Source organism: Euleptes europaea, chromosome 3 (assembly GCF_029931775.1).
Source record: "Euleptes europaea isolate rEulEur1 chromosome 3, rEulEur1.hap1, whole genome shotgun sequence".
Lineage (NCBI taxonomy): Eukaryota > Metazoa > Chordata > Lepidosauria > Squamata > Sphaerodactylidae > Euleptes > Euleptes europaea.
The window spans coordinates 120496125-120522977 of NC_079314.1; the positions used below are offsets into that span (position 1 = coordinate 120496125).

The 26853-nt window shown below is 48.9% G+C and overlaps 2 protein-coding genes across 3 annotated transcripts in view; one reads left to right on the forward strand and one right to left on the reverse strand.

Annotated features, from left to right (window-relative positions):
* TASOR2 (transcription activation suppressor family member 2) overlaps positions 1 to 9159 on the reverse strand; it is a 60196-nt gene extending 51037 nt beyond the window's left edge. Inside the window, exons 1-2 of the mRNA XM_056846627.1 lie at positions 9137 to 9159; positions 1387 to 1533 (exon numbers count right to left, since the gene is read on the reverse strand). Coding sequence (XP_056702605.1) covers positions 1387 to 1533; positions 9137 to 9159 — 170 coding nt within the window. The remainder of the gene's footprint in view (positions 1 to 1386; positions 1534 to 9136) is intronic.
* A 3935-nt stretch (positions 9160 to 13094) lies between these two features.
* Positions 13095 to 26531, forward strand: ASB13 (ankyrin repeat and SOCS box containing 13). Of its 2 annotated transcripts, none has more exons than XM_056847266.1 (6): positions 13095 to 13165; positions 16615 to 16802; positions 18173 to 18323; positions 20209 to 20343; positions 25183 to 25374; positions 26381 to 26531. In XM_056847266.1, exons 1-6 carry the CDS (start codon positions 13123 to 13125, stop codon positions 26506 to 26508), a joined length of 837 nt encoding a protein of 278 aa, XP_056703244.1. In that variant the 5' UTR covers positions 13095 to 13122; the 3' UTR covers positions 26509 to 26531. The 2 variants fall into 2 exon arrangements, with proteins under 2 accessions (XP_056703244.1, XP_056703245.1); XM_056847267.1 differs by having other exon boundaries at positions 26418 to 26531.
* The last annotated feature ends 322 nt before the right edge of the window (positions 26532 to 26853 follow it).

A 26853-nucleotide genomic window follows, 5' to 3' on the forward strand; every position in this document is an offset into this window, starting at 1 on the left:
AAAAAGGTATCCGTCATTTCATCCCGTTGGTTCTGGTCCGACCTTCTGGGGCAGCAGAAAACAACTCGGCTCCCTCCTCTCCATGACAGCCCTTCAAGTCCTTGAAGATGGTGATCATGTCCCCTCTCAGTCTTCTCTTGTTCAGGCTAAACATACCCAGCTCCTTCAACCTTGCCTCCTAGGACTTGGTCTCCAGACCCCTCACCATCTTCGTTGCCCTCCTCTGGACACGGTCCGGCTTGTCCTGGCACCCAAGTGTCTTTTGAAAGCGGGCAGGCCCAGGCGGGGCTTTTTGAGTGTGCAGGATGGCGCAGACAGCGGTTGTGTTAACGTGCGCGGCCTGTGCAAACAGCAAGGGGATGTTCTAAAAACACAGCAGGACTTGATTCTGACTAAACATGGCCAAGCTGCTCCGCGTGAGATGGAGGCAACCAAAAATGGCTGCCGCAGGAGGTGGAGCCAAAAAAAATGGCTGCCGCAGAAGGTGTAACCAACCAAAAAATGGCTGCCGCAGGAGGTGGAGCCAAAAAAAATGGCTGCCGCAGAAGGTGTAACCAACCAAAAAATGGCTGCCGCAGGAGGTGGAGCCAAAAAAAATGGCTGCCGCAGGAGGTGGAGCCAAGCACAAAATGGCTGCCACAGCAGGTGGAGCCAACCAAAACACGGCTGCCGCAGGAGGTGGAGCCAAAAAAAATGGCTGCCGCAGGGGGTGGAGCCAACCACAAAATGGCTGCCACAGCAGGTGGAGCCAACCAAAAAACGGCTGCCGCAGGAGGTGGAGCCAACCACAAAATGGCTGCCACAGCAGGTGGAGCCAACCAAAAATGGCTGCCGCAGGAGGTGGAGCCAACCACAAAATGGCTGCCACAGCAGGTGGAGCCAACCAAAAAACGGCTGCCGCAGGAGGTGGAGCCAACCACAAAATGGCTGCCACAGCAGGTGGAGCCAACCAAAAATGGCTGCCGCAGGAGGTGGAGCCAACCAAAAATGGCTGCCGCAGGAGGTGGAGCCAACCACAAAATGGCTGCCGCAGCAGGTGGAGCCAACCAAAAATGGCTGCCGCAGGAGGTGGAGCCAAAAAAATGGCTGCCGCAGGAGGTGGAGCCAAAAAATAGGCTGCCACAGGAGGTGGAGCCAACCACAAAATGGCTGCCACAGCAAGTGGAGCCAACCAAAAACGGCTGCCGCAGGAGGTGGAGCCAACCACAAAATGGCTGCCACAGCAGGTGGAGCCAACCAAAAACGGCTGCCGCATAAGTGGAGCCAACCAAAAAATGGCTGCCGCAGGAGGTGGAGCCAACCATACAGCCAGAGGAAGTTCAAGTGCATGTGAGGAGTAATTTAAAAAACACGCTAGAAAGGGGAGTGAATGAGAATAAAACCAACACTGGTTTGTCAGCTGCTGCCGAAGCAATGTTATTTTTATCTGCACGGCCCGTCAGGTCTCCAACGGCCAACAAGGAGCCGTACTTGGACAAGAGCTCCATGTGGCCCTGCCCGCTTTCTGAAAACACCTGGCGGGCACCAGGAAACCTGTCGGGGGACCCCATATTGGGGACCCCTGCCCTGAGCACACTGGGAGTGAATCAGCAACCCCCCAGATTTAAGATTTCACTCCCACGTCCCACAAACCAAACCTTGACGGTTTCTCAAGGCAGGCAAACCCAGGAGACCAAACAGTCGACTTAAGTCTCCCAGGACCGCACCATGTCAGCTGCTCTGTGTACACACACGGCCATAATGAACGCTCAAAACCAATTCCCGCTGCGGCAAGCCAATGAGCACCTCGGCTTACAGACAACGCCATCATTAGGAAGCATCTGACAACAGGAGACCTTCACCTGACAATGCCAAACAGTAAATAGCCAAAAGGTAAATCAGGTCGGACCAGAACCCACAGGTTGAAATCAGATCAACAGAGTTTCCGTCTAGACATTAGGAAGAATTTTCTAACTCCTTCCCGGGGAGTTTTAAAGAGGAGGCTAGATGGCCATCTGTCAGCAATGCTGATTCTATGACCTTAGGGCAGGGGTCGGCAAACTCATTAGTCAAAAGAGCCAAATATCAACAGTACAACAACTGAGATTTCTTTTGAGAGCCAAATTTCTTAAACTTAAACTATATAGGCAGGTACACTGTTTATTCACTTAATAAACTTTAATTAAAGTTTTAAGTCTTAATTAAACTACAGGTACACTGAATAAAACTTGATATCATACTTAATAGTGATCTTATTTATTGATAAAAATTAAATTGTAAGTCCCTGCCATTTCCCCCTCCCCGTCTGTAGTCCTCGTCTGGAGGCCTGGTCTACCGCCATAAAAGCCTATTGGTAGACCTGGCCTCCGGCTGAGTCTCATTGGGAGGCCAGGTCTACCCATTGGCTTTCTTGGCAGTAGACCTGGCCTCCGGAGGCCCGTAGAAGCCAATTGGTAGACCTGGCCTCTGAAGGGGGACTTTTCCCCCTCCTCGGAGTCCAGGTCTACCGCCAAGAAAGCCAGTGGGTAGACACGGCCTCCCAATGGGACTCAGCCGGAGGCCAGGTCTACCAAAGGAAGCCCGCCCCGCCCAACAGCTGATAGGCGGGGGGGGGGCAGGAACTGCCGAGCCGCCCAGCAATCGCGCGGCTAGAGGGGAGTGGAGGCTTTAGCCTCCCAACCATTGAGGGCAAGGGAAAGGGGGACCTGGCCATTCTCCACGGTGGGGGGGGGGGAGAGACAGCGCACCCGCTCGCCTGCTCTCTCTCTCAGGCGCGCCAGCTCCGCAGCCGGGCTGCCGGCGCGAGCGGGCGCAAGAGCAGGGGCTCCAAACCAAGTTTGGAGAGCCGCACTCAACGGGCCAAAGAGCCACATGCGGTTCGGGAGCCGCAGTTTGCAGACCCCTGCCTTAGGCAGATTATGACAGGGACAGCATCTTGGCCATCTTCTGGACATGGAGAGGGGGTCACTGTGGGTGTGTGTGGGGAGGTAGTTGTGAATTTCCTTCGTTGTGCAGGGGGTTGGACTAGATGAACCTGGTGGTCCCTTCCAACTCTGTGATTCTACGATTCTATGAGTGGGGAAACCAACCTGGTTCACCAGATTAGCCTCCGCCGCTCATGTGGAGTGGGGAATCAAACCTGGTTCCCCAGATTAGAATCCGCTGCTCTTAACCACTACACTATTAGAGTTATATACAACCTCACCTCCTGACATTTTATGGTTGGCTCCACCTCCTGCGGCAACCATCTTGTTATTGTGCCCACAAACTCCACAGGTGCTCGAAGGCTCAAAATGTTTGGGGATCCCTGCAGTAAGCCATGCCCAGAAACCCTACAGTTGTTTCCAGGCCTTGCAAACTGTAGACTGATACAAGAATGGAGCAGTTGAAGATTTTCCTAATGTGGAGAAGAAGATGAAGAAGTTGATGATGAAGATGAAGATGACAAAGAAGAGTTGTTTTTTATTTGCTGACCTTCTCTACCACTGAAAGAAGAATCAATCCAGTTTACAATCACCTTCCCTTCCTCTCCCCACAACAGACACCCTGTGAGGTAGGTGGGGCTGAGAGAGCTGTGACTAGCCCAAGGTCATCCAGCTGGCTTCATGTGGAGGAGTGGGGAAACCAACCCATTTCACCAGATTGCCGCTCATGTGGAGGAGTGGGGAATCGAACCCGGTTCACCAGATTACAGTCCGCCGCTCCAAACCACTGCTCTTAACCACTGCACCACGCTGGCTCTGCTTAATAGCGACGTGCCTGATGGTTGGTAAAGCACAGAAACAGGGTCAGAACTGTGAGAGGTGGCAATTCTGATTTTAAGAGCCAGCCGCCGAGACGGCCAAACAGGTTCAACTAGTTTGCTCTGGAAAGTTTCGGAGACTTTGGGAGCGTCTCCAAATATTGCACACATGGCGTTCGCAGAACCGTCTCCTTCCCCCCACTCCTCGCCAGATCCACTATTTTCTATCATGCTGTTTTAGTAACGAAACCTTCCTGCCGCCAATATCTCGGTACAGTTTATAATGGGATCTCATTTATTTAGGACATTTTTATGCCACCGGAACCTGTTCGAGTTGGCTGACCAACAAACAGTACGCTCTCTTACAAAGAACTCATTTATTACTTGGAAAAACCCGTCTTAAGAATGCCTTAAGACATGAGCCAGACTGAATGACAGGACGTTTTGGATGACATTAATTCAGAGGGGCTGTGGCTCAGCGGTAGAGCATCTGCTTGGCATGCAGAAGGTCCCAAGTTCAGTCCCCAGCATCTCCAGTTAAAGGAACCAGGCATGTAGGAAAGACCTCCGCCTGAGACCCTGGAGAGCCACTGCCGATCTGAGTAGACAATACTGACTTTGATGGACCGAGGGTCTGATTCAGTATAAGGCAGCTTCATGTGTTCAGGATCACCGTTAAGTCGGAAGCGACTTGACGGTGGTTAACCCAGACGCAATCTTCACAAGCTAAAATGACTCAACTGAGGTCATTGTACTTGGGTCCCAACATGAGAAGACAACAGAGTCACTGAAAAGACAAAAATGCTAGGAAAAGGTAATATACTGAATCAGACCCTTGGTCCATCAAAGTCAGAGTTGTCTACTCAGGCCGGCAGCGGCTCTCCAGGGTCTCAGGCAGAGGTCTTTCACATCACCTACTTGCCTAGTCCCTTCAACTGGAGATGCCGGGGACTTAACCTGGGACCTTCTGCATGCCAAGCAGATGCTCGACCACTGAGCCACGGCCCCTCCTTGTTCCTCCACATGAGTGGCGGAATGTAATCTGGAGAACGGGGTTGGTTTCTCCACTCCTGCGCATGAAGCCAGCTGGGTGACCTTGGGCTAGTCACAGCTCTCTTGGAGCTTTCTCAGCCCCACCTGGAAGGCAGCAGGAAAAGAGGAAGACCCCACATGAGATGGACTGACTCAGTAAAGGAAGCCACAGCCCTCAGTTTGCAAGACCAGAGCAAGGCTGGGAATGATAGGAGGTTTTGGAGGACATTAATTTAAGGGGTCGCCATGAATCGGAAGCGATTTGACGGCACGTACCACAGACGAACACATAAGAATGCCTTCTGCACCAAGCAAAGTACACGGTTACAAAAGATGGCAACTAACAGAGGCCTTTTATGCATGGATTGGATCTCCCTGGTTGAACCTGGGTTCATTGCACATTAATGTAACCTGATTTGGGGAAAACTGTATGCATTGGCTTGAATGGCCAGGGACTACACTGTGTGCTAAAGGAGGCACGAATACAGAAAAGCAGTCTCCCAAGTTCAAATCAAGTCCCACCCCTTTAAATGCTGCTCTGTAATTGGCTTACCTTGAGAGAAGATTTCCTTCCCCCCAAACCCAACTGCTGCATTAAAAAGCATTTTAAGAACAAAAAACAAAAAACGGAGCAATCTGAAAGAAGGGGGGGGGGGAGATCCAAGCCTCGTTTTTAAAAAGCCTCTCTTTTGCTCAGAAAGAGCTCCAAGGTAGCAGGAAGAAGGGAGCACTTGAATCCCCGCCTCTTTACACACTGCTTCGTGATTGGCTGTGAGAGAAGCCACTCTTCTGTGTTTCCCCCTAAGGGAGCATGCACGCTCTGTGACTCCGGAATGAGCCAGGATCAATGGTTTCATTCGGGCCAGAAGAGGAATGGGAAAAGCCGGGTTCATTTTGCGTCGAAACCGCGTTGAGCTTCCAAGGAACGAGATAGCGTGCATACTGAAAAAATTGATCCTGGCTGAAACAGGGAATAAAGGAGGTTAAAGCAACCATGCATAAATGACCGCACACCCCTGTTCTGGATTTCAAATGACTCGGGGCAATCAAGCAGTTTCCTTATCGGCAAAACTGAGGATTCAACAACAGAAAGAACCCGGGTGAGACTCAGCAGCCACCAGAGAAGGCCCTTAAGAAAGAACATCAGTGTCGCCGAAGGGAAGTTCTCCCCCAGCAACACCTTCCAAAGGGACGGTGCCACCGCCGAGAAGGTCCTGCTAAGCTGTCTCAATGAAAAATGGAATATGCATTAGGGCAGCTTAATATTTAGATTTATTTATTTATTTTTCAAATTTACAGCCCGCCCTCATTCCCAGCAAGCCTGGCTGAGGGCAGGTAACCATCTCTAAAATACCCAAAACCATCAAACTTCGATAAACCAACAGCAACATCGATAAAACATGGTGATGTAAAACTATAAACTGGGTACCCAAGGCTGGGTGGGATGGAAAAATATATAAATAATGCAAATATATAATTTATTAGAAGCACTATGTCAAGATTAAAATTATTTTAAAACGTTAAAACAGCACAATGGCATTTCCTAAGGCTGATATCTATGACCACATGCCAAACGCGTTTCGGCCTATGTGGCCTTCCTCAGTGGTCTATGTGAAACCCATGTAAAACCATAAACAAGAGGCCTTAAAAACGACCCAGATGCCACCATGTTGACTGGATTTCAGCAGGTCGAACCCCCCCCAGATGTCAAGGGGGGGGGAAGGATGGGGAGGCCAGCAATGATGGATCCGCTTAATCTTCAAGTTCAGGGTACAGGGGGGGTAGGGTTGCCAGCTGCCAGCTGGAGGGTTGGGGGTGGGGACCCGGTGGGAGCGCATGCAACATCGGCAACATAGCCTCTGTGCACAACCTGGAAACGACAGGGGTCACCACCCTCTCTAATGAGGCGAAACAGAGTGACCACTGTCTCTGTATTTTAGGGAAGAGAAACTGGGGAAGAACAGAACGAGCGCCAGAAAACACATTCGTGACGTCGCACCGAAGATCGCCGTTACATACTGTTAAATTTTCTCCCGAATGTCAGAAGCCGCTGGTTGCAATGGAATTTGTGATAAGGTCTCAAAAGGGGAAAACGTGTTTTGCAGGAGGTGTTTGTTCAAAGAGAAGGGAAAGAACCCCATGGATTAAGACAGGCCTTGAAAATCTTTCTTTGGCTCCACGCGTCAACCCCAATCTTTGGGAGCCGGACTCCTATTTTCAGCCTTCAGCGTCCCAAAGAGCTAACCTCGAATGCTAACGGTCAACGGTTTTGCTGGGCCGTATGCGAAAGATCCCTTTTTCAGACCGGCTGAGTCCCTGCCGTCTTCAGTCAGCAGGCTCCTTGGTACCTATCCTTTTGCGTTGCGCTTACATATACCAACTTAGGCTAAAATGGATTATTCCATGTTTTAACAAACGGTCCACATCTTCTCGAGCACCTTTGGAGCCAAAGGTTCAGTTCCTCTTAGGGGACTCTGACCCTCAGCGTACTTATTTCGTTTTTTGGAGGCTGCGGAGAAGAGGCAGAGGTGTTTTTAGAGATGGGTCTGATTTAAGTTTTATTGTTCAAGACCTCAGTCTAAGCACGGGGAAAAGGAAGAGGCCGGCATCCTTTCCTCCTGCAAAACCGAACAAACCGTTTCTCCAAAGACGCTCCCCCAAAGGATGCTCGGCTCGGGCGTAAAATCCTAATTAGGGTTGCCATCCTTCCGGCGGTGGCTGGAGATCGCCCGCTATTACAGCTGATCTCCAGGCGACTCTATGGCGTTGAAGCCCCTCCCCAAACCCCACCCTCCTCAGGCTCCGCCCCCAAAGCCTCCAAGTGTTTCCCAACCTGGAGCTGGCAACCCTAATCCTAATCCATGATTTACCTGAGCAAGAAGGGACCAGCCCCAATCCTGACCGTGTTTGAGGGTTTAAAAAAAAAACCCCAATCCCCTAATGCAAAATTTCTAGGGTGGCCAGGTCCCTCTTCGCTATTGGCGGGAGATTTTTTTTTGGGGGGGGGCAGAGCCTGAGGAGGGTGGGGTTTGGGGAGGGGCTTCAATGCTATAGAGTCCAATTGCCCAAGGGGCCATTTTCTCCAGGTGAACTGATCTCTATCGGATGAAGATCAGTTGTAATAGCAGATCTCCAGGCCCGACTGAGAGGTTGGCAGCCCTATTAGGGTTACCAGGTCCCTCTTCGCCACCGGTGGGAGGGAGCTTTTTGGGGTGAAGCCTGAGGAGGGCATGGTTTGGGGAGGGGACTTCAGTGCCATAGAGTCCAATGGCCAAAGCAGCCATTCTGTCCAGGTGAGCTGATCTTTGCCAGCTGGAGATCAGTTGTGACAGTGCGTGTTACCTGGAGGATGGCAACCCTAACTCTTTGGGATGCGATCCAATCCTGTAGGGAGCTCGGCGGAGCCTGTCTTCAAGTAAACCGGCTGCGGTGTCGGGGCTGGTGGAAAGGCGTTTTTTTCTCATGCCCGACCGTTGTTCTCTGTTGCGAAAGCTGGAGCAAGGAATGGAGACCAGCCGGTCTTGTGAAACTGGAAACCCGGGAAAGAACCGAGAGGGGGCCCTTTGGAGGGTGGGGGGCCGCTTCCCTGAATCTGGAGTCCCTTGTCTACGGGGCTTTGCAACGAATCCACAGGCCAGGAGGAGGAGAAGGGAAAGGGGGAAAGTTTGGAGCAAAGGGCCCACGTTGGGGTTGTGACCATAGAATCCTAGAGTCGGAAGGGACCACAGGGGTCATCTAGTCTGACCCCCTGCACAATGCAGGAAATTCACAACTACCTCCCCCCCACACCCCCAGTGACCCCTACTCCATGCCCAGAAGATGGCCAAGCTGCCCCCCCTCATCATCTGCCGAAGGTCATAGGATAAGCTTGCTGACAGATGGCCATCCAGCCTTTGTTTTAAAAAGTCATCTAGTCCGACCCCCTGCACAATGCAGGAAATTCCCAACTACCTCCCCCCCCACACCTCCAGCGACCCCTACTCCATGCCCAGAAGATGGCCAAGGTGCCCTCCCTCTCGTGGACTGCCTAAGGTCATAGGATCAGCGTTGCTGACAGGCGGCCATCTACCCGATGGGATGAATGGGCTCTGCGCACAATTGCGCACGGGGAGGGAGGGGGAAGCTCTCTCGCGCAAAAGGTTTCCATTGGGATAGGGGGGGAGCTGCGCGGTTGCAATGCATTTTGCAGAATCCCCCCCCCCAAAAAAAACAAAATTGCATCCATTCCCGGGCGTCTCTTCTGGATCCCCCGTCGGCTTTGCAACCCCGCAACCGCCACCCTCCCCGTGCACCCCGGGGGCCACACGTCCCTGAAGCGGCGCAGGCTGCTTTTCTTCCCAAAGCCCCCCCCCCACCCCGCCGACACGCGTCCCCGCCACTCACCCGCGATCCGTGTCCCGGCCCATGGCAGAAGCGCACGTGGGAACGCGGCGCCCGGGCGGAGGCGCCCTCTTCCTCGGGGGTTTGCAGAGACCCGAAGCAAAGAAGGTGGCTTTTGCACCCCCCCAAAATAAATAAATAATAATAATAAAAATTAACGACGGGGAGGAGGAGGAGAGCGAGCCCCCAGCCCCCAATGTCCTTTTTGTTTGCAACGAGCCCGGGGTCCCTTTCTGCACCCCCCCCTTGCCCCTCTGATGGGTGCCTGTCAAAGCCCAGCGGGGCGCGCGCCCCCTCCGGAGCACAGTCTCCCAGGGCTTCCCCGCCTCCTCCCCCGCGCAGCCAAGCCCCCGGGAGGGTCAGAGCCGGGGAGGGGGCGAGGGGGGAAAGGGAAACATGTCCGCCCGCTCCGATCCCCTTGGGCAACGCGGGCGGGAGGGCTGATCCGCCTCGCCCTGGAAGTGCAAAGCTGCAAAAAAAAAGCTGCAAAAAAAAAAAAAGGGGGAGGCCGGAGAGAGAAAGTGAAAACTGACCCGGATCCACTGGCGGCTCCTCCTCCTCCTCCTCCCCTCCTCCTCCCTTGCACGCGAGGAGGCCCGCTTCCTGCGCCGCTCTGCAGAAAGTGCGCGGCGCCTGGCCGGGGAGCGCAGCCGCGCCTGCTTGCAAAGAGGGGAGGGGGGGTGGGGGTGCCTGCCTGCCCGCTGGGAAGCCTTGAAAAGGGGGGTGGGCATGTCCGTGGAGGAGAGGGGCCATGCACGGCTGTTTTATGGGTCCCAGTCCTGATGCACGCCTCTCCCCTCCCAGGATCAGAGGAGCAGGCCTGCGAGAGCAGGTGCTGCAGAACTAGGGTTGCCAACCTCCAAACCAGCACGTGGGCTCCACTTAATAGTCATTATTCATGATAGTGTGACAGCAGGTAGGCTTCCCCTGACTATGGAAGCTCCACTGATTTAGCAATTTGTGATACTCTCTTTTCCTTTCTGTAAAATGTATTAGGGCAGCCAGGGAATGGCTTGTTGCTGGGCAGAATCTCCCTGTATGTCTGTGTGCTAAGGAAGTGGGTTAAGAGTCATGGAGAGTCAGAGTGAACTATAAACATTGATAGGAGAAACTGGATAGAAGTGAACTGTACTGCGCCGCCTCGATGTCTGGAGCGCTATCAGCCTACCCTGAATGTTGATGGGTTGCCATATCTTGAATTTGGATAAATATCCCTTCCTCAGTATGATCGGGGCTCAGAGATTTCTGCCCATTAGGGCCTCTGAGTCAGCAGCTGCAAATAAACTGTTTTCTTGAAATATTGATCTCAGGTCTCTCTCTCCCCCCACGAACCCTTGTTTGCCATATCAATATATTCAAAATTCATTAATATTTGTTTACTCGTGTGTGTGTGTGTGTGTGTGTGTGTTAAGTGCCGTCAAGCCCCTTCCGACTCATGGGCCATTTATTCATAGAAGGTTTTGCATTGGATTTGCCACTCTTTAGATCACTGGTTCCCAACCAGGGGTCCGTGGACCCCCAGGGGTCCGCGAGAACTAAATTAAGGTCCGCGAAACAAAGTTATAAACCCATAATAAATTAATGTTTTCAATTAAAAGTTCTCTATTATAAATATATATATTCAAATGTTATTCTAAGTTTAATGTTTAACTAACAGTTATGATTAAAGTTTATTTTCAAATTCTCGGAATTTTTATTTTGAACCTTGGGGTCCCTGCACCGAACAAAAAAGTCCTAATGGTCAAAAAAAGGTTGGGAACCACTGCTTTAGATGCACTTTTTCCCCCATCCGTATTCTCAAAACCCAACGATAAGCCGCCATGCAGAGTTTTGAGAATTCAGGTGGGGAAAATGTGCATCTATAGAGCGACAAATCCAATGCAAAACATTGTCGAAGGCTTTCACGGTCAGAGTTCATTGGTTCTTGTAGGTTATCCGGGCTGTGTGACCGTGGTCTTGGGATTTTCTTTCCTGACGTTTCGCCAGCAGCTGCTGGCGAAACGTCAGGAAAGAAAATTCCAAGACCACGGTTACACAGCCCGGATAACCTACAAGAACCAATGCAAAACCTTCCATGAATAAATGGCCATGGCGACCCTATGAATGAAAGTCCTCCAAAACGTCCTGTCTTTGACAGCCTTGCTCAGATCTTGCAAATTGAAGGCTGTGGCTTCCTTGATTGAGTCCACCCATCTCTTGTTGGGTCTTCCTCTTTTCCTGCTGCCCCCAACTTTTCCTAGCATGACGGTCTTTTCCAGTGACTCTGGTCTTCTCATAACATGACCAAAATACGACAGCCCCAGTTGGGTCATTTTAGCTTCTAGGGTCAGTTCAGGCCTGATTTGATCTAGAACCCACTGATTTGTTTTTTTGGCAGTCCACGGAATCCGTAACCCTCTCCTCCAACACATTTCGTTTACTCATATACTAATATATACACATACAACCCTCATTAGCACATTGTCTTGATACTTACAGGACAATGATTAGCACGGTACCTTTGATAGTTTTTGCAGGACAATGATTCAGCTCAACCCAACCCCCTTCTGACTATATATTACTCTTCCTACACACTTGACACTGAGAGACACCGTGTCCTTCAGTGTGACTCCTCTGAAGATGCCGGCCACAGCTGCTGGCGAAACGTCAGGAAAGAATACACCAAGACCACGGTTACACAGCCCGGATAACCTACGAGAACCAATGAACTCTGACCGTGAAAGCCTTCGACAATATTTTTACACATACAACCGTTACATAGTAGAAAAGGGCCAGAGTCCAGCAGCACCTTAAAGACTCACAAAAATATTTCCTGGCAGGGTGTGAGCTTTCGTGAGCCACGGCTCACTTCTTCAGATACAGCTAGAATGTGAATCCATCTGTCTTTAAGTAGAGGAGAGTGAATTCAGACAAGCATTAGTATGTAAATGTTAACAGTATGTAAAGGTGAATAGCAGGCGTGATGGGATTAGGTGTGGTATGCACAAGAGTCTGTGATGTCCAAGGGAGAGAGGGGTGCGGAGAAATCAGCATTGGTCATGAGTGTGAATTTTCTACGTGTGAAATTGCCCGCAATGAAAATCGGGTATGCAACCTCTTAAAAGATGTCTGTCGACCTCGCACAGTTCCAGCAATCTTTTAAGAGTTGCATACCCGATTTTCGTTGTGGGCAATTTTCCCACGTAGAAGTTTAGCAGTTTGAAGAAAGACTTCCTTTGATCTCTTTTGAATCTGCCACCCTCCACCTTCAGCAGATGACCCCGCGTTCTGGCATTAAAAGAAACTCACGCAGACTGGAGAGAATTAGGCTAATGAGTTTTGTTATGTCTCTGTTTTCATTTTTTAAATGATTTTTTCTTTTCTCTTTATTATTAATATTATATTATTATTGCTTAGTGAAACGTATTAAATAAGGGGAAAGTATAACATTAAAATAATGATTTATAAGGATTAGAAAATATTAATACAAAGGAGATACTAGATATTTGAAGGAAGGGAGGAAGTCGGTGGGGAAGTCAACTATAATTAATTATATTTAATATTGAAGACATACACCTAATAATTCTTTAATTTTTTATTGATTCAAAGATTGGTATAGAGGATGTATTGTCAAATGATATATATATAATTATTGAAAAATAATAAAAATATATATTAAAAAAAAAAGAAAGAAACTCACGCAGAAAGGAAAGTGCAAACAAAGAAACGCGCGCCTGCTGACTTGCAAGCCTTCCCCTTGCGCCTGCGCAGTGCAGCGTTGCCCATCCGGCCTCCCCCGCATTTGGTTTCAGTCCCGGGTTCTGCGCGGTGAACTACAGCTCCCGGCAGGCCTTGCGGCACCCTTCGGCTCCGACGTCTCGCGGCTCCCCAAGGCGCTGGAACAACAAACGCCTCCCAGCGTGCCTCCCGCCTGGGCGCGTCGACCCCGCCGCCTCTCCGGAGGGGCGCGCTGGGGGATTCTGGGACTTGTAGTTTAAATCGGGCTCGCCATGGAGAGGACCATGGCCAGCGGCTCCTTGCTGGGCGAGATTGGTGAGTGAGGGTCTTGGTTGCTGAGCAGGAGAGGAGGGAAAGGACCGGGGGAGGGGGGGGAGAGGGTTGTAGGCAAAGAGGGAGGCTCATGCTTGGGGGGCGGGGGGGGAGCAAAGGAAGCCCCCACCAGCAGACCCTGCCCTTTGATCAGGAACAGCTGTTGGAAGCGGCCCCTGGGGCAGTTTTGAGTTTTGCATAGAAAAGCATTTCATGGGCTCTGTGCATCCGTCTATCATCTGCCTTTCTGTCTGTCTTCTAGTCTGTCTCTGGCCTTTCGCCATTTCAGCTGTGATTAGATGGCATCTGTCTATCTATCTATCTATCTATCTATCTATCTATCTATCTATCTATCTATCTATACATATCTATGTATCTATCTATCTATCTATACATATCTATCTATACATATCTATCTATCTATACATATCTATCTATCTATACATACCTATCTATCTATACCTATCTATCTATCTATCTATCTATACATACATATCTATCTATACATATCTATCTATCTATCTATACATACCTATCTATCTATCTCTATCTATCTATCTATACATACCTATCTATCTATCTAATCTATCTATCTAATCTATCTATCTATCTAATCTATCTATCTAATCTATCTATCTAATCTATTTCTGTGGACTGCCAAAAAAACAAATCAGTGGGTTCTGGATCAAATCAAGCCTGAACTGACCCTAGAAGCTACAATGACTCAACTGAGGCTGTCGTATTTTGGTCACGTCATGAGACGACAAGAGTCACTGGAAAAGACCGTCATGATAGGAAAAGTTCGAGGCAACAGGAAAAGAGGAAGACCCAACAAGAGATGGATGGACTCAATAAAGGAAGCCACAGCCCTCAATTTGCAAGACCTGAGCAAGACTGTCAAAGATAGGACATTTTGGAGGACTTTCATTCATAGGGTCGCCATGAGTCCGAAGCAACTTGACGGCACTTAACACACACATCTATCTATCTATCTATCTATCTATCTATCTATCTATCTATCTATCTATCTATCTATCTATCTATCTCTGTGGACTACCAAAAAAACAAATCAGTGCATTCTGGATCAAATCAAGCCTGAACTGACCCTAGAAGCTAAAATGACTAAACTGAGGCTGTCGTGTTTTGGTCACGTCATGAGACGACAAGAGTCACTGGAAAAGACAATAACGCTAGGAAAAGTTCGAGGCAACAGGAAAAGAGGAAGACCCAACAAGAGATGGATTGACTCTATAAAGGAAGCCACAGCCTTCAATTTGCAAGACCTGAGCAAGGCTGTCAAAGATAGGACATTTTGGAGGACTTTCATTCATAGGGTCGCCATGAGTCGGAAGCGACTTGACGGCACTTAACACACACATCTATCTATCTATCTATCTATCTATCTATCTATCTATCTATCTATCTATCTATCTATTTCTGTGGACTGCCAAAAAAACAAATCAGTGCGTTCTGGATCAAATCAAGCCTGAACTGACCCTAGAAGCTAAAATGACTAAACTGAGGCTGTCGTGTTTTGGTCACATTATGAGACGACAAGAGTCACTGGAAAAGACAATCCTGCTAGGAAAAGTTCGAGGCAACAGGAAAAGAGGAAGACCCAACAAGAGATGGATGGACTCCATAAAGGAAGCCACAGCCTTCAATTTGCAAGACCTGAGCAAGGCTGTCAAAGATAGGACATTTTGGAGGACTTTCATTCATAGGGTCGCCATGAGTCGGAAGCGACTTGACGGCACTTAACACACACATCTATCTATCTATCTATCTATCTATCTATCTATCTATCTATCTATCTATCTATCTATCTATCTATCTATCTTTGTTGCTGAGCAGGAGAGGAGGGAAAGGGAGGGGGAGAGGGTTGTAGGCAAAGAGGGAGGCTCATGCTTGGGGGGCGGAAGAGCAAAGGAAGCTCTATCCATCCATCCATCCATCCATCCATCCATCCATCCATCCATCCATGAAGCTGCCTTCTACTGAACCAGACCCTTGGTCCATCGAAGTCAGTATTGTCAACTCAGACTGACAGCAGCTCTCCAGGGTCTCATGTAGAAGGCTTTCACATCACCTACTTGCCAGGTCCCTTTAACTTGAGATGGCGGGGATTGAACCTGGGACCTTCTGCATGCCAAGCAGATGCTCTACTGCTGAGCTACGGCCCCTCCATCTATGTATCTATCTTCCTGCCTGCCTGTCTATCTATCCATCCCACTTCATGCATCGGACCAAAGTGGGCTTAAGCCCATGGAAATGTTTCCCACAATAAATCTCCTGTCTCTTGTCACTGGGAGAACAAGAAGAGTTGGTTTTTATATGCCCACTTTCCCTACCGCTTAAGGAAGAATCAAACCGGCTTACAATAAAACCTTCCCTTCCCCTCCCCACAACAGACACTCCATGAGGTAGGTGGGGCTGAAAGAGCTCTAAGAGAGCTGTGACTAGCCCAAGGTCACTGGGTTTTTGCAGCTGGACAGATGTGAGGCTGATGGACAGAACAAGACATTAGTCTTTTAGTGTTGCCTGTTTAGCAGGCATAGATGGTGGTTGTGTGTGCATACCAGGTTTCTTTCTTTCTTTCTCTCTTTCTCTCTTTCTCTCACCTGTGTTTACCAGCTTTGTGCATAACAGCACTATGTGGATCAGCAGTCTGATCAACACTCCCCAGCTCACTTTCTCTTGTCCCCATTTGCTCTTTCACCATGTGCTCACTGACAAACCACGTGGTCCGTGTAGCAAGGGATCTGGGCCAAAGAACAAAAATAAATCATTTACTGACATCGGCCTTCTTGTGGCCGGCTGACTGCTTCACCCTTCCAAGCCACCGGTGTGTAGAAAAGAAACAAGAAGAAGAAGTTGTTTTTTATATGCCAACTTTCTCTACCACTTAATGGAAAATCAAACCAGCTTACAATTACCTTCCCTCCCCAGATTAGCATTCGCTTCTGATGTGGAGGAGTGGGGAATCAAACCCGGTTCTCCAGATCAGAGTCCACTACTCCAAACCACCGCTGTTAACCACTGCACCATGCTGGCTCTCTTTTAACTGTATATTTAATGGCTATTTTAACTGTATATTTAAGAGTATAACCCCCTCCCATTTTGAACATGTGTTTCCCCCCCACATTCTAGAAACATGCTGTAACTTAACTCTAATTTGGTGAACCAGGTTCAATTCCCCACTCCTCCACATGAAGCCAGCTGGGTGACCTTGGGCTAGTCACAGCTCTCTTAGAGCTCTTGCAGCCCCACCTACTTTACTGGGTGTCTGTTGTGGGGAGGGGAAGGGAAGGGGATTGTAAGCCGATTTGATTCTTCCTTAAGTGGTAGGGAAAGTCGGCATATAAAAACCAACTCTGCTTCTTCTTTTGCATATCCTTTGAGAAATGTCTCTGCACAGTGGCCATGCTCAGCCTGTCCATCTTTCTTCCCAGGTTTTTGGGCCGATAGGACCCCGGTCCACGAAGCCGCTCGTGGGGGAGAGATCCTCCAGCTGCAGGAGCTGATAGCAAACGGGGCGTGCGTCAATCTGGTGACCTATGACTCCATCACGCCCTTACACGAGGCCAGCCTGCGCGGCCAGACCCAGTGCGTGAAACTCCTGCTGGCCGCGGGAGCTCAGGTGTGTGGTTGCAAATTAAGGGGGTGGGGAGCGAAATAACGCGGAAGTCCCATGGCACCTTCAAGACGAAGGAAAACTAGGTACACAAGTACGAGAAGGTATATCAGAAACAGGGGTGGATGGTCAACGACAAAAGAAAAACACCCCCTGAAACCACAAGAGGGAGAAAAATAAACACGACAATCTTAAGATTGTGAGCTCTATTGACTACACCACTACCAAGTGTGTAAAGACACAGAAAAAAATGGAGAGCCAGTGTGGTGTAGTGGTTAAGAGCGGTGGTTTGAAGCGATGGACTATGATCTGGAGAACCAGGTTCAATTCCCCACTCCTCCACGTGAGCGGCAAAGGCTCATCTGGAGAACCGGGTTGGTTTCCCCACTCCACCACATGAAACCAGATCGGTGACCTTGGGCTAGTCACAGCTCTCTTAGAGCTCTGTTAGCCCCACCTACCTCACAGGGTGTTGTGAGGAAGGGAAAGTGATTGTAAGCCGGTTTGATTCTTCCTTAAGTGGTAGAGAAAGTTGACATATAAAAATCAGCTCTTCTTCTTCAAGACACAGGCTTAAGACTGTGAAACATTTTCACTATATCACTAACAAGCATGTAAAGTAGGGTTACAAACCGGCTTACAATCGCCTTCCTTTCCCCTCCCCACAACAGACACCCTGTGAGGTAGGTGGGGCTGAGAGAGTGTAACTAGCCCAAGGAAAGGGGGAACCAGCCCAGTTCACCAGATCAGCGTCCACCGCTCATGTGGAGGAGAGGGGAATCGAACCCGGTTCTCTAGATCAGGGCTTCTTAAACTTTTTTCACTCATGACCCCTTTTCGCCTGAGAAATTTTTATGCGACCCCGGGTATATAGGTATATAAAATAGGTATACAAATCAAAGATTTACTGATAATAAATCACATAGAAATTTATTTTAAAACAATTCTTTGGCATACATATAATATTACAATTTATTAAAGACTAAAGCAATTTGCGTGCTCATTTGCAAACTGTTGCCAAATTTTTCGCAACCCCGACATTCAGTTATGCGAGCCCATATGTGCTCGTGACCCACAGTTTAAGAAGCTTTGCTCTAGATCAGAGTCCACCACTCCAAACCACCGCTCTTAACCACTACACCGGCTTTTATAACCACCACTACAGGTTGCTAGCCAATCTGCACTTCTTCACACATGAACCTGCCTTATGCTGGTCCATCAAAGTCAGTGCTGTCTACTCAGACCGGCAGCGGCTCTCCAGGGTCTCAGGCAGAGGTCTTTCACATCACCTGCTTCCCTGGTCCCTTTAACCACCACTCCAAAAGAAGTTCTCGGTGCATTACACTATTGGTGATAGATCTTTCCTATTAACACAGGTGGACGCCAGGAACATCGACGGCAGCACACCGCTGTGCGACGCCTGTGCATCAGGGAGCATCGAGTGCGTGAAAGTCCTGCTCTCCCACGGGGCAAAGGTCAACCCGCCCCTCTACACGGCCTCCCCCCTCCATGAAGCCTGTATGAACGGTAAGTGGGGGCCCCCTCCAACTCAGTCCCCACTACTGCTTGATAGGGCAGGCTGAAACGCTATCCCACCAAGGTGAGACATCACTTCCAGCTGCGTATCAGGAATGCTGAGGACTTACAGTGTTACACCCATCTAAGTCCCTAGAACTCAATGGACTACACTGTGGCGCTCCTAGGCATGTGTAGCTGTGGCGCTCCTAGGCATGTGTAGCCTGAGGAGGGCTCCGCCCCAAACCTGGAGGTTGGCCACCCTATGTATCTGTGTATATTAGTAAAAAAAGGAGGAAAGTGTGGATGGGTAAGCCTGCAACTCACCGAAACCGAAAAACTGATTTGTCATCACCTGGTTAAAAAGATGTATCATCCAAGCTGTCAAGTTGTCAAAAAGTTGTCTTTTCCCCCAAGGCTAGCTAAAGCCATTTGAAATCCGGTACTGTGGATTACTTAAGATCACACGGTTTCTACACAGTTCTCATGAAGATCTTGTAGGAACTCTGTGTTGTTTTAACTAATCCAGATGATAACGTACCAGTGATGCCGAGATATATTTTGATTCCTTCCCAATGCATTATGGTGACTCACTGGGTACCTTTCTTGGAAAATTAAAAGGATTTCTTACCTCTGCGGCAGTAGTTTTGAATGGATCTGTAAAGGGAAATTGGATTCACTTGGTTAAAGGACCTTTGGGGAGGGCAGGGTAGAAGTGTAATAATAAAAAAAAAAAAATGATGAGACCACTGCAGCTGACCAGCAATTTTGAAAAAAAAAACCCATTTTCACTTAATTCGATTAATTAGTTTAATTCATTTAGTCCCCACCTTTATCCTCAGTAAGGACCCAAAGCGGCTTGCGTCATTCTCTTCTCTGCCATTTTATCCTCACAACGACCCTGTGTGGTTGGCTAGGTTGAGAGTGTGCAACTGGCCCAAGGTCTCCCAGCCAAAAGTCACAATACACTGGCTTTATTTTGTGGGTATTGCTTTTATGGCATTTATTGTGGGTACACAATCCCTGTGAATATGTATGTATGCATCGTAGGGTTGCCAGGTCCCTCTTTGCCACCAGCAGGAGGTTTTTGGGGTGGAGCCTGAGAAGGGTGGGGTTTGGGGAGGGACTTCAATGCCACAGAGTCCAATTGCCAAACGGCAATTTTCTCAGGTGAACTCTGATCTGTATCGGCTGGAGATCAGTTGTAATAGCAGGAGATCTCCAGCTAGCACCTGGAGGTTGGCAACCCTAATGCATCGGGGTGTGTGTTTGTATAAACACAGTCTTCATTAATTCATTTTATGAACATGATGGATCACTTATGAAGACTGTATCAGAAGGTGTTCAGTTCTTTATTTTATTCTTTATTTGGGAAGGGGCTTTGGCTCAGTGGTAGAGCATCTGCTTGGCATGCAGAAGGTCCCAGGTTCAATCCCCGGCATCTCCAGTTAAAGGAACCAGGCAAGTAGGTGATGTGAGAGACCCTTTTCTGCCTGAGACCCTGGAGAGCTGCTGCCGGTCTGAGTAGACAATACTGACAATAATGATGGACCGAGGGTCTGATTCAGTATAAGTCAACTTCATGTGTTCATGTATTCTAATATAACAGATGTTTTAAATACATTTTATTGACTTGTGCGAATGCTATTTGTTTACTCAAGTTTTTTTAATTGTTGTTTTAGACTAGGAAACCCTACTCTTGTGAATCTGGTTGTTCCTGATGAAGGGAAATGTGTAATTAAATACTTTTGAGCCTCTTTCTGGTTTGCCAGCCTCTTCCTTGCATGCACCCAACGACACACATGACGTGAACCTTGCAGGGCCGGGGGCTTCCCTCGCACCACAGGCATTCCTCAGCAACCTCCACTGATTTTTCTCTCCTCTCTCCTTGCTCAAGGCAGCGCTGACTGCGTCCGGCTTCTCATCGACGTCGGAGCAAACCTGGAGGCCCATGATTGCCACATTGGGACCCCTCTGCACGTGGCCTGTGCCAGAGAGCACCTAGATTGCGTGAAGCTGCTGCTCAACGCAGGTGTGGGACGCAGGCGGGCAACGTGTGCTGCGGGCTTGATTCCCTTTGCTGATTCGTACCCTGCCTTTATCCCAAAATCTCTCGGGAGGGGGCCAGATTGCAAAGGAGAGCTGCTTATATGTGCCATTTCCCCTCCAAAGTTTTGCCTCTTCCATTAGAGATTCTGGGTCCCTGGACAAAAGTCCAAAATGATGGAGGAGGAGGAGGAAGAGGAGGAGGAGAGCTGTTTAGCTTGGAAAGAATGTGGTTAAGGGGAGACATGATAGAGGTCAATAAAATTATGCATGGTATGGAGAGAGTGGGCAGGGAGAGGCTTTTCTCCCTCTCTCGGGGTCATATGCTGAAGTTGGAGAGCGAGAGATTCAAAACAGAGAAAAGGAAGAATTTCTTCACACAACACATAGTTAAACAGTGGAACTCCCTGCCCCAGGATGTGGTGATGGCTGCCAAATTGGAAGGCTTTAAGAGGGGAGAGGGCACGTTCATGGAGGAGAGAGCTATTCATGGCTACTAGTCAAAATGGATACTAGTCATGATGCATACGTATTCTCTCCAGGATCAGAGGGGCATGCCTATTATATTAGGTGCTGTGGAACACAGGCAAGATAGAGGAGAGGCCATGGCTCAGTAGTAGAGCATCTGCTTGGCATGCAGAAGGTCCCTGGTTCAATCCCCGGCATCTCCAGTTAAAGGGACTAGACAAGTAGGTGATGTGAAAGACCTCTGCCTGAGACCTTGGAGAGCCACGGTCGGTCTGAGTAGACAATACTGACTTTGATGGACCAAAAGTCTGATTCAGTAGACGGCAGCTTCATGTGTCCATGTGTTCATACCTATTCTCTCCTGGATCAGAGGAGCAAGCCTATTATGTCAGGTGCTGTGGAGCACAGGCAGGACAATGCTGCTGCAGTCGTCTTGCTTTTGGGCTTCTAAGAGGCACCTGGTCAGCCACTGTGGGAACAGACTGCTGGACTTGATGGGCCTGGGTCTGATCCAGCAGGGCCTTTCTTACATTCTTATGTTGGTTTTTATATGGTTTTTATATGCCGGGTTACAATCACCTTACTTTCCCCTCCCCTGTGAGGTAGGTGGGGCTGAGAGAGTTCAGAGAGAGCTGTGACTAGCCCAAGGTCACCAGCAGGCTTGATGTGTAGGAGTGGGGAAACCAACCCAGTTCTCCAGATTAGCGTCTACTGCTCTTAACCACCACACCACGCTGCTAGCCCCTTTTGCCTGTATCAAACGAGGAGCATCCCTCCCTCTGTGTGAGAGCCAGGTGGGAGGAGGCAGCCCGAGCCCCAGACGGGTGCGAGTGGCAACATCAGGAACCTTTTTCTTTTCTCCCCTCTGTTGAGCGGGTGGGGCCATGTGGAGTTGGGCTCCTAATATTGGGCGGTGGCAGCTGCTCCTATTGTCCTTGGGCTAGGAGCGCCCCAGTGGGTCATGAACACACATGAAGCTGCCTTCTCCTGAATCAGCCCCTTGGTCCGCCAAAGTCAGCACTGTCTACTCACACCAGCAGTGGCTCACCAGGGTCTCAGGCAGGGGTCTTTCACATCCCCTACTTGCCTAGTCCCTTTAACTGGAGATGCCGGGGATTGAACCTGGGACCTTCTGCATGCCAAGCAGATGCTCTACCACTGAGCCGCAGCCCATCCCCATGAGACCTCTTGCCACACACAAAGAGGTCAGTGAACTCCAAGGTGTAACATAAGTTTTGCAAATCCAACACTGGATGAAATCCAAGTTGTTTACATGCTGAATTTCACAGGACAAGGTTTGTGTAAATGCTGGGAATAGTCCAGATCTGGAATTTGATGCTGTTCCAGGAAAGGGAGATTCAGAGCTGGGGAAGTGCCGTCACACACACTTAAACACAGTTCTGTTATAAACCGGACTCTCAAGCCACCTTAAAGATTAACCAGTTTTTATTTGAGTTTCAGCTTTCCTGAACTAGAGCTAATGTTGTCAAGTAGGCTATAGTCCATGAAAGCTTGTACTTGAATAAAAAGTGGTGCATCTCTAAGAAGAGAGAAGAAGAGTTGGTTTTTTTATATGCCAACTTTCTCTACCACTTAAGGAAGAATCAGCCCAGTTTACAATCACCTTCCCTTCCCCTCCCCACCACAGACACCCTGGGAGGTCGGTGGATCTGAGAGAGCTCTAAGAGAACTGTAACTAGCTCAAGGTCACCCAGCTGGCTTCATATGTAGAAGTGGGGAAAGCAACCCGGTTCACCAGATTAGCCTCCGCCGCTCACGTGGAGGAGTGGGGAATCAAACCCAGTTCTCCAGATTAGTGTCCATGAAACCAAATTAAGGTGCCACAAAAGTCATGTCTAGTTTTGCTGCGGTTGACGTGCACGGCTGTCCATGATTACCGTTCTGTTCTATGTAGCTGATGGTCTCTAGAATCAGAGGAGCAGGCCTATTATATTAGGTGCTGAGGAACACAGGCAGGACAATGCTGCCGCAGAGGCCTTGTTTGTGGGCTTCCTGGAGGCACCTGGTTGGCCACTGTGTGAACAGACTGCTGGACCTGATGGGCCCTTGGTCTGATCCAGTATGGCCTTTCTTATGTACTTATGGTCAAAAATGCTTCGATGCACCATGCTGTATGACTCATCTTAGAAAGTGGAATATGCTGCCAGAGGATGGAGTGATGGCCACAGGCATAGACGTCTTTAAAAGGGCACGAGACAGATTCATGGAGGAGTGGTCTATCAGTGGCTACTAGCCAAGGTGACTAAAGGGAACCTCCCTGTTCAGAGGCAGTCAACCTCTGAATCCCAATGCCAGGAGCCAACATCAGAGGAAGGCCTCAGCCTCTATACCCTGTTGCTGGACCTCCAGAGGAACTGGTTGGCCACTGTGAGAGGCAGGATGCTGGACTAGACGGACCCTCACTGGCCTGATCCAGCAGGGCTCTTCTGATGTTCTTATGAAGGCCTCGGCCTCTATGTCCTGTGGTTGGCCCTCCAGAGGAACTGACTTGGCCACTGTATGAGACACTGCTGGGCTAGTAGGGTTGCCAACCTCTAGGTACTATTCAAAATTAACAGCTAGTAAGTGCTTGCAGGAGTATGGAATTCAAAATATAGCACTTAAACAAGAAATATCCAAGTCAGGAAAATCACAATGCAAAACTTGCAGTTAGAATAATGTATTGGAACATAGGAAACAAAGCCACTTCTAACGCAACAATTATACCATTAGAACAAATTTCCAAAACAAATACAAATTGTAAGGCTATGCCTAGGTACTAGCTGGAGATCTCCTGCTATTACAGCTGATCTCTAGCTGATAGAGATCAGTTCACCTGGAGAAAATGGCTGCTTTGGCCATTGGACTGTATGGCATTGAAGCCCCTCCCCTCTCCAAATCTCGCCCTCCTCAGGCTCCGCCCCCAAAACCTCCCACCGGTGGCGAAGAGGGACCTGGCGACCCTATGGACTAGATGGACCACCGGTCTGATCCAGCAGGGCTCTTCTGATGTTCTTATGTTATCTTGAAATATCATGATGGCTTTCTTTCAAACTACCAAGCAGTGATAGACTAACACTGCTGATATCCAAACAACCATTGTGGTTCCAGAGGGAAGAGGTTTTATTTGCTTCAGGCTATATTACCCTTCTTTATGTGTAATCAGCTGGATCAGTAGGGTTGCCAGGTTCCTTTTTGCCACCGGCAGGAGGTTTTTGGGGCGGAGCCTGAGGGGGCGGGCTTTGAGGAAGGGAGGGGCTTCAATGCCATAGAGTCCAATGGCCAAAGCAGCCATCTCCTCCAGGTGAACTGATCTCTATCGGCTGCAGATCAGTTGTAATAGCAGGAGATCTCCAGCTAGTACCTGGAGGTTTAATCTAAGAGAAAGAAACTTATGCTGAACAAACACTGGTTTAGAAAACAACAGCACAGGGCTCAATGTCTCTATATCTTTTGTATTCAAATCCACATGGAAATCATAAGAAACATAAATAGTCTTGTATAATCAGACAATACATGTCAAAAAAGGACAGATATAAACAACTGATGAAGCAAGTTTATTGCGAAACGTGCACCGATCCGGAAGTGTCGTTTCGATTCTAATTATTTTGGATACAATTTTGGGACTTTCATGGACTTTGGATTTCCTGTACCTTCGTGGATTTTCATGGACTGTGCCTGCTGGTGGAATTAACCTGGCATTATTTTCCTGAAAAGAAAAGGAAAGAACTTTATTTACTTACTTACCTTGTGTTCATCATACACACCTGCTTTATTGTAGTACTGTATTGCCTGATTATACAAGACTATTTATGTTTCTTATGATTTCCATGTTGATTTGAATACAAAAGATATAGCGACATTGAGCCCTGTGCTGCTGTTTTCTAAACCAGTACCTGGAGGTTGGCAACCCTAGACCAACAGGGCTTCTGATTTGCTGTGCAGATTCTCAACAAATATTGCTACGGCAGCAGCTGCCACCACAGCACAAGATTTTTATAACATCTGACGGAAGGTAAGCTGTGCGTAAGCAAGAAAATGTTTTTTTTCCAACAGTGTGTTCATTTTAAAAGGCCTCCTGTTCAGCAGAGCTTTGGCCTGAAACCCAATTACTGTTAGTGTTATGCATAATCTCGCTACCTGACATTTTGAGGTTGGCTCTGCCTCTTGCAGCTGCCATTTTGTGGCTGCACCCACCACCCTGTGGCAGAACTCCAAAGGTGCTCACGGGCTCAAAAGCATCGGGGACCCCTGAGCTAGATCCACATTCTGCAGAAATGCACGAGGATCAGCAGCTTTGGGGTTCTCCGGCCGGCTCCCCATTTCCTCTTCTTCCCCCCCCCCTTCGTCTTGCCAGGCGCCAACGTGAATGCCGCCAAGCTTCACGAGACCGCGCTTCACCACGCCGCCAAAGCGAAAAACGCCGATCTGGTGGAGATGCTGGTGGAATTCGGGGGGAACCTCTATGCCAGAGACAACCGAGGGAAGAAACCTTCCGACTACAGCTGGAACAGCCGCCCCACCACTGCGTGCTTTGAGTATTATGAAAGTGAGTGGCGGGGAACACTCCTGCAGGTTCCCTGGGGTTGAAGGGGGCAGCCGTCTTCTACATTCTGTTTTCGTGTCATACGCTCATACGCCTTCCCATTAGGGTTGCCAGCTCCCGGTTGGAGATTTTGGGGGAGGAGGGTGGGGTTTGTAAAGGGGAGGGACTTGAATGCCATGGAGTCCAATGGCCAAAGCAGCCATTTTCTCCAGGGGGACTGATCTCTATCGCCTGGAGATAGGGTTGCCCGGTCCCCACTTGCCTTGGGCAGGAGCTTCTTATGGGCGGGGCTAGGTGGCGCACGCTCCCCATGCCACTTCCGGTTTCCTAGAGGGGAGTGGGCATGTTCATGGAGGAGAGGGCTATCCATGGCTACTAGTCAAAATGGATACTAGTCATGATGCACCCCTGTTCTCTTCAGGATCGGAGGAGCATGCCTATTATATCAGGTGCTATGAAACACAGGCAGGAGAATGCTGCTGCGGTGATCTTGTTTGTGGGCTTCCTAGAGTCACCTGGTTGGCCGCTGTGTGATCAAGCTGCTGGACATTTTTTTTTTTTGCTTGCTAATTTTTTTAATTTTAATTTTATTAAGGATACAAAAGGTTTAAAAGGTAGGGAAAGGCACGGTATTGACAAAACATAGAAAAATATATACATTCTTGCTCATACGAAAAATTGACCGAGCAGGCTACCCAAAGATTATTGTATCTCTCGAATTGGCTAACATCTTATTACAAATATACAAATACAAATATAGGTTCATTCTAATAGTAAACGTCATCATGTGTTTCTTATGACTATTCAGGAAGTTTACTACTGTACTTCAAAAACCTAATAGTTATCTAACGTTAGGCTTTTACTGTGATTTCAAGTAGCCTCAAGGTAACTATAGAAGAGTTTCCACTTTTCATTGTGCCGATCATGAGACATCTCTTCTGTTGGACTTGATGGACCTTGGTCTGATCCAGCATGGCCTTTCTTATGTTCTTATGTTGTCCTTTTCCAGAAATGCCCCTGAAGCTGTCCCAGCTCTGCCGCCTCAGCCTTCGGAGAGCCTATGGCCAGCGGGCCCTGGAGAAGATCGCCCAGTTGCAGATCCCCCGACGGTTTATTGACTTCCTCTCCTACCAGTGACGATTGAGGGAAAGATGCAGTCGAAAGGCTGTGGCCGGCAGAACTTGTGCTCAGAATTCTTGGCTACCGGCATCTTCCTCAGGCGACCGGTCCCATCTTTTGTGTGCCATGGATGTACATATTATAGCTGAGACGCGCAAGGTTCAAGGGTCTCCCTTGCAGCCTGATTCTCGAATGTTGCTACGTTATTTCACCATGGGCTGAAAAGGCCCCATGGACTTGAGCGTTCCTTCCCGTAAAATATGTTTACTATTGCATTGTACCGCTGGGGCCGAGACTGAGTGGCTACTCGTTCTTGAATCGATGTTTCCCGGCTTGCTCTGTTAACTGCTGACGCCGCATTTG

Excerpts from the sequence above, each read along its gene's own strand:
- ASB13 (XM_056847266.1), top strand. The coding sequence starts at position 13,123 with ATGGAGAGGACCATGGCCAGCGGCTCCTTGCTGGGCGAGATTG. Across the intron at positions 18,324-20,208 it reads CCATGAAGCCTGTATGAACG|GCAGCGCTGACTGCGTCCGG; the intron begins GTAAGTGGGGGC and ends TCCTTGCTCAAG. Across the intron at positions 25,375-26,380 it reads GTGCTTTGAGTATTATGAAA|AAATGCCCCTGAAGCTGTCC; the intron begins GTGAGTGGCGGG and ends GTCCTTTTCCAG.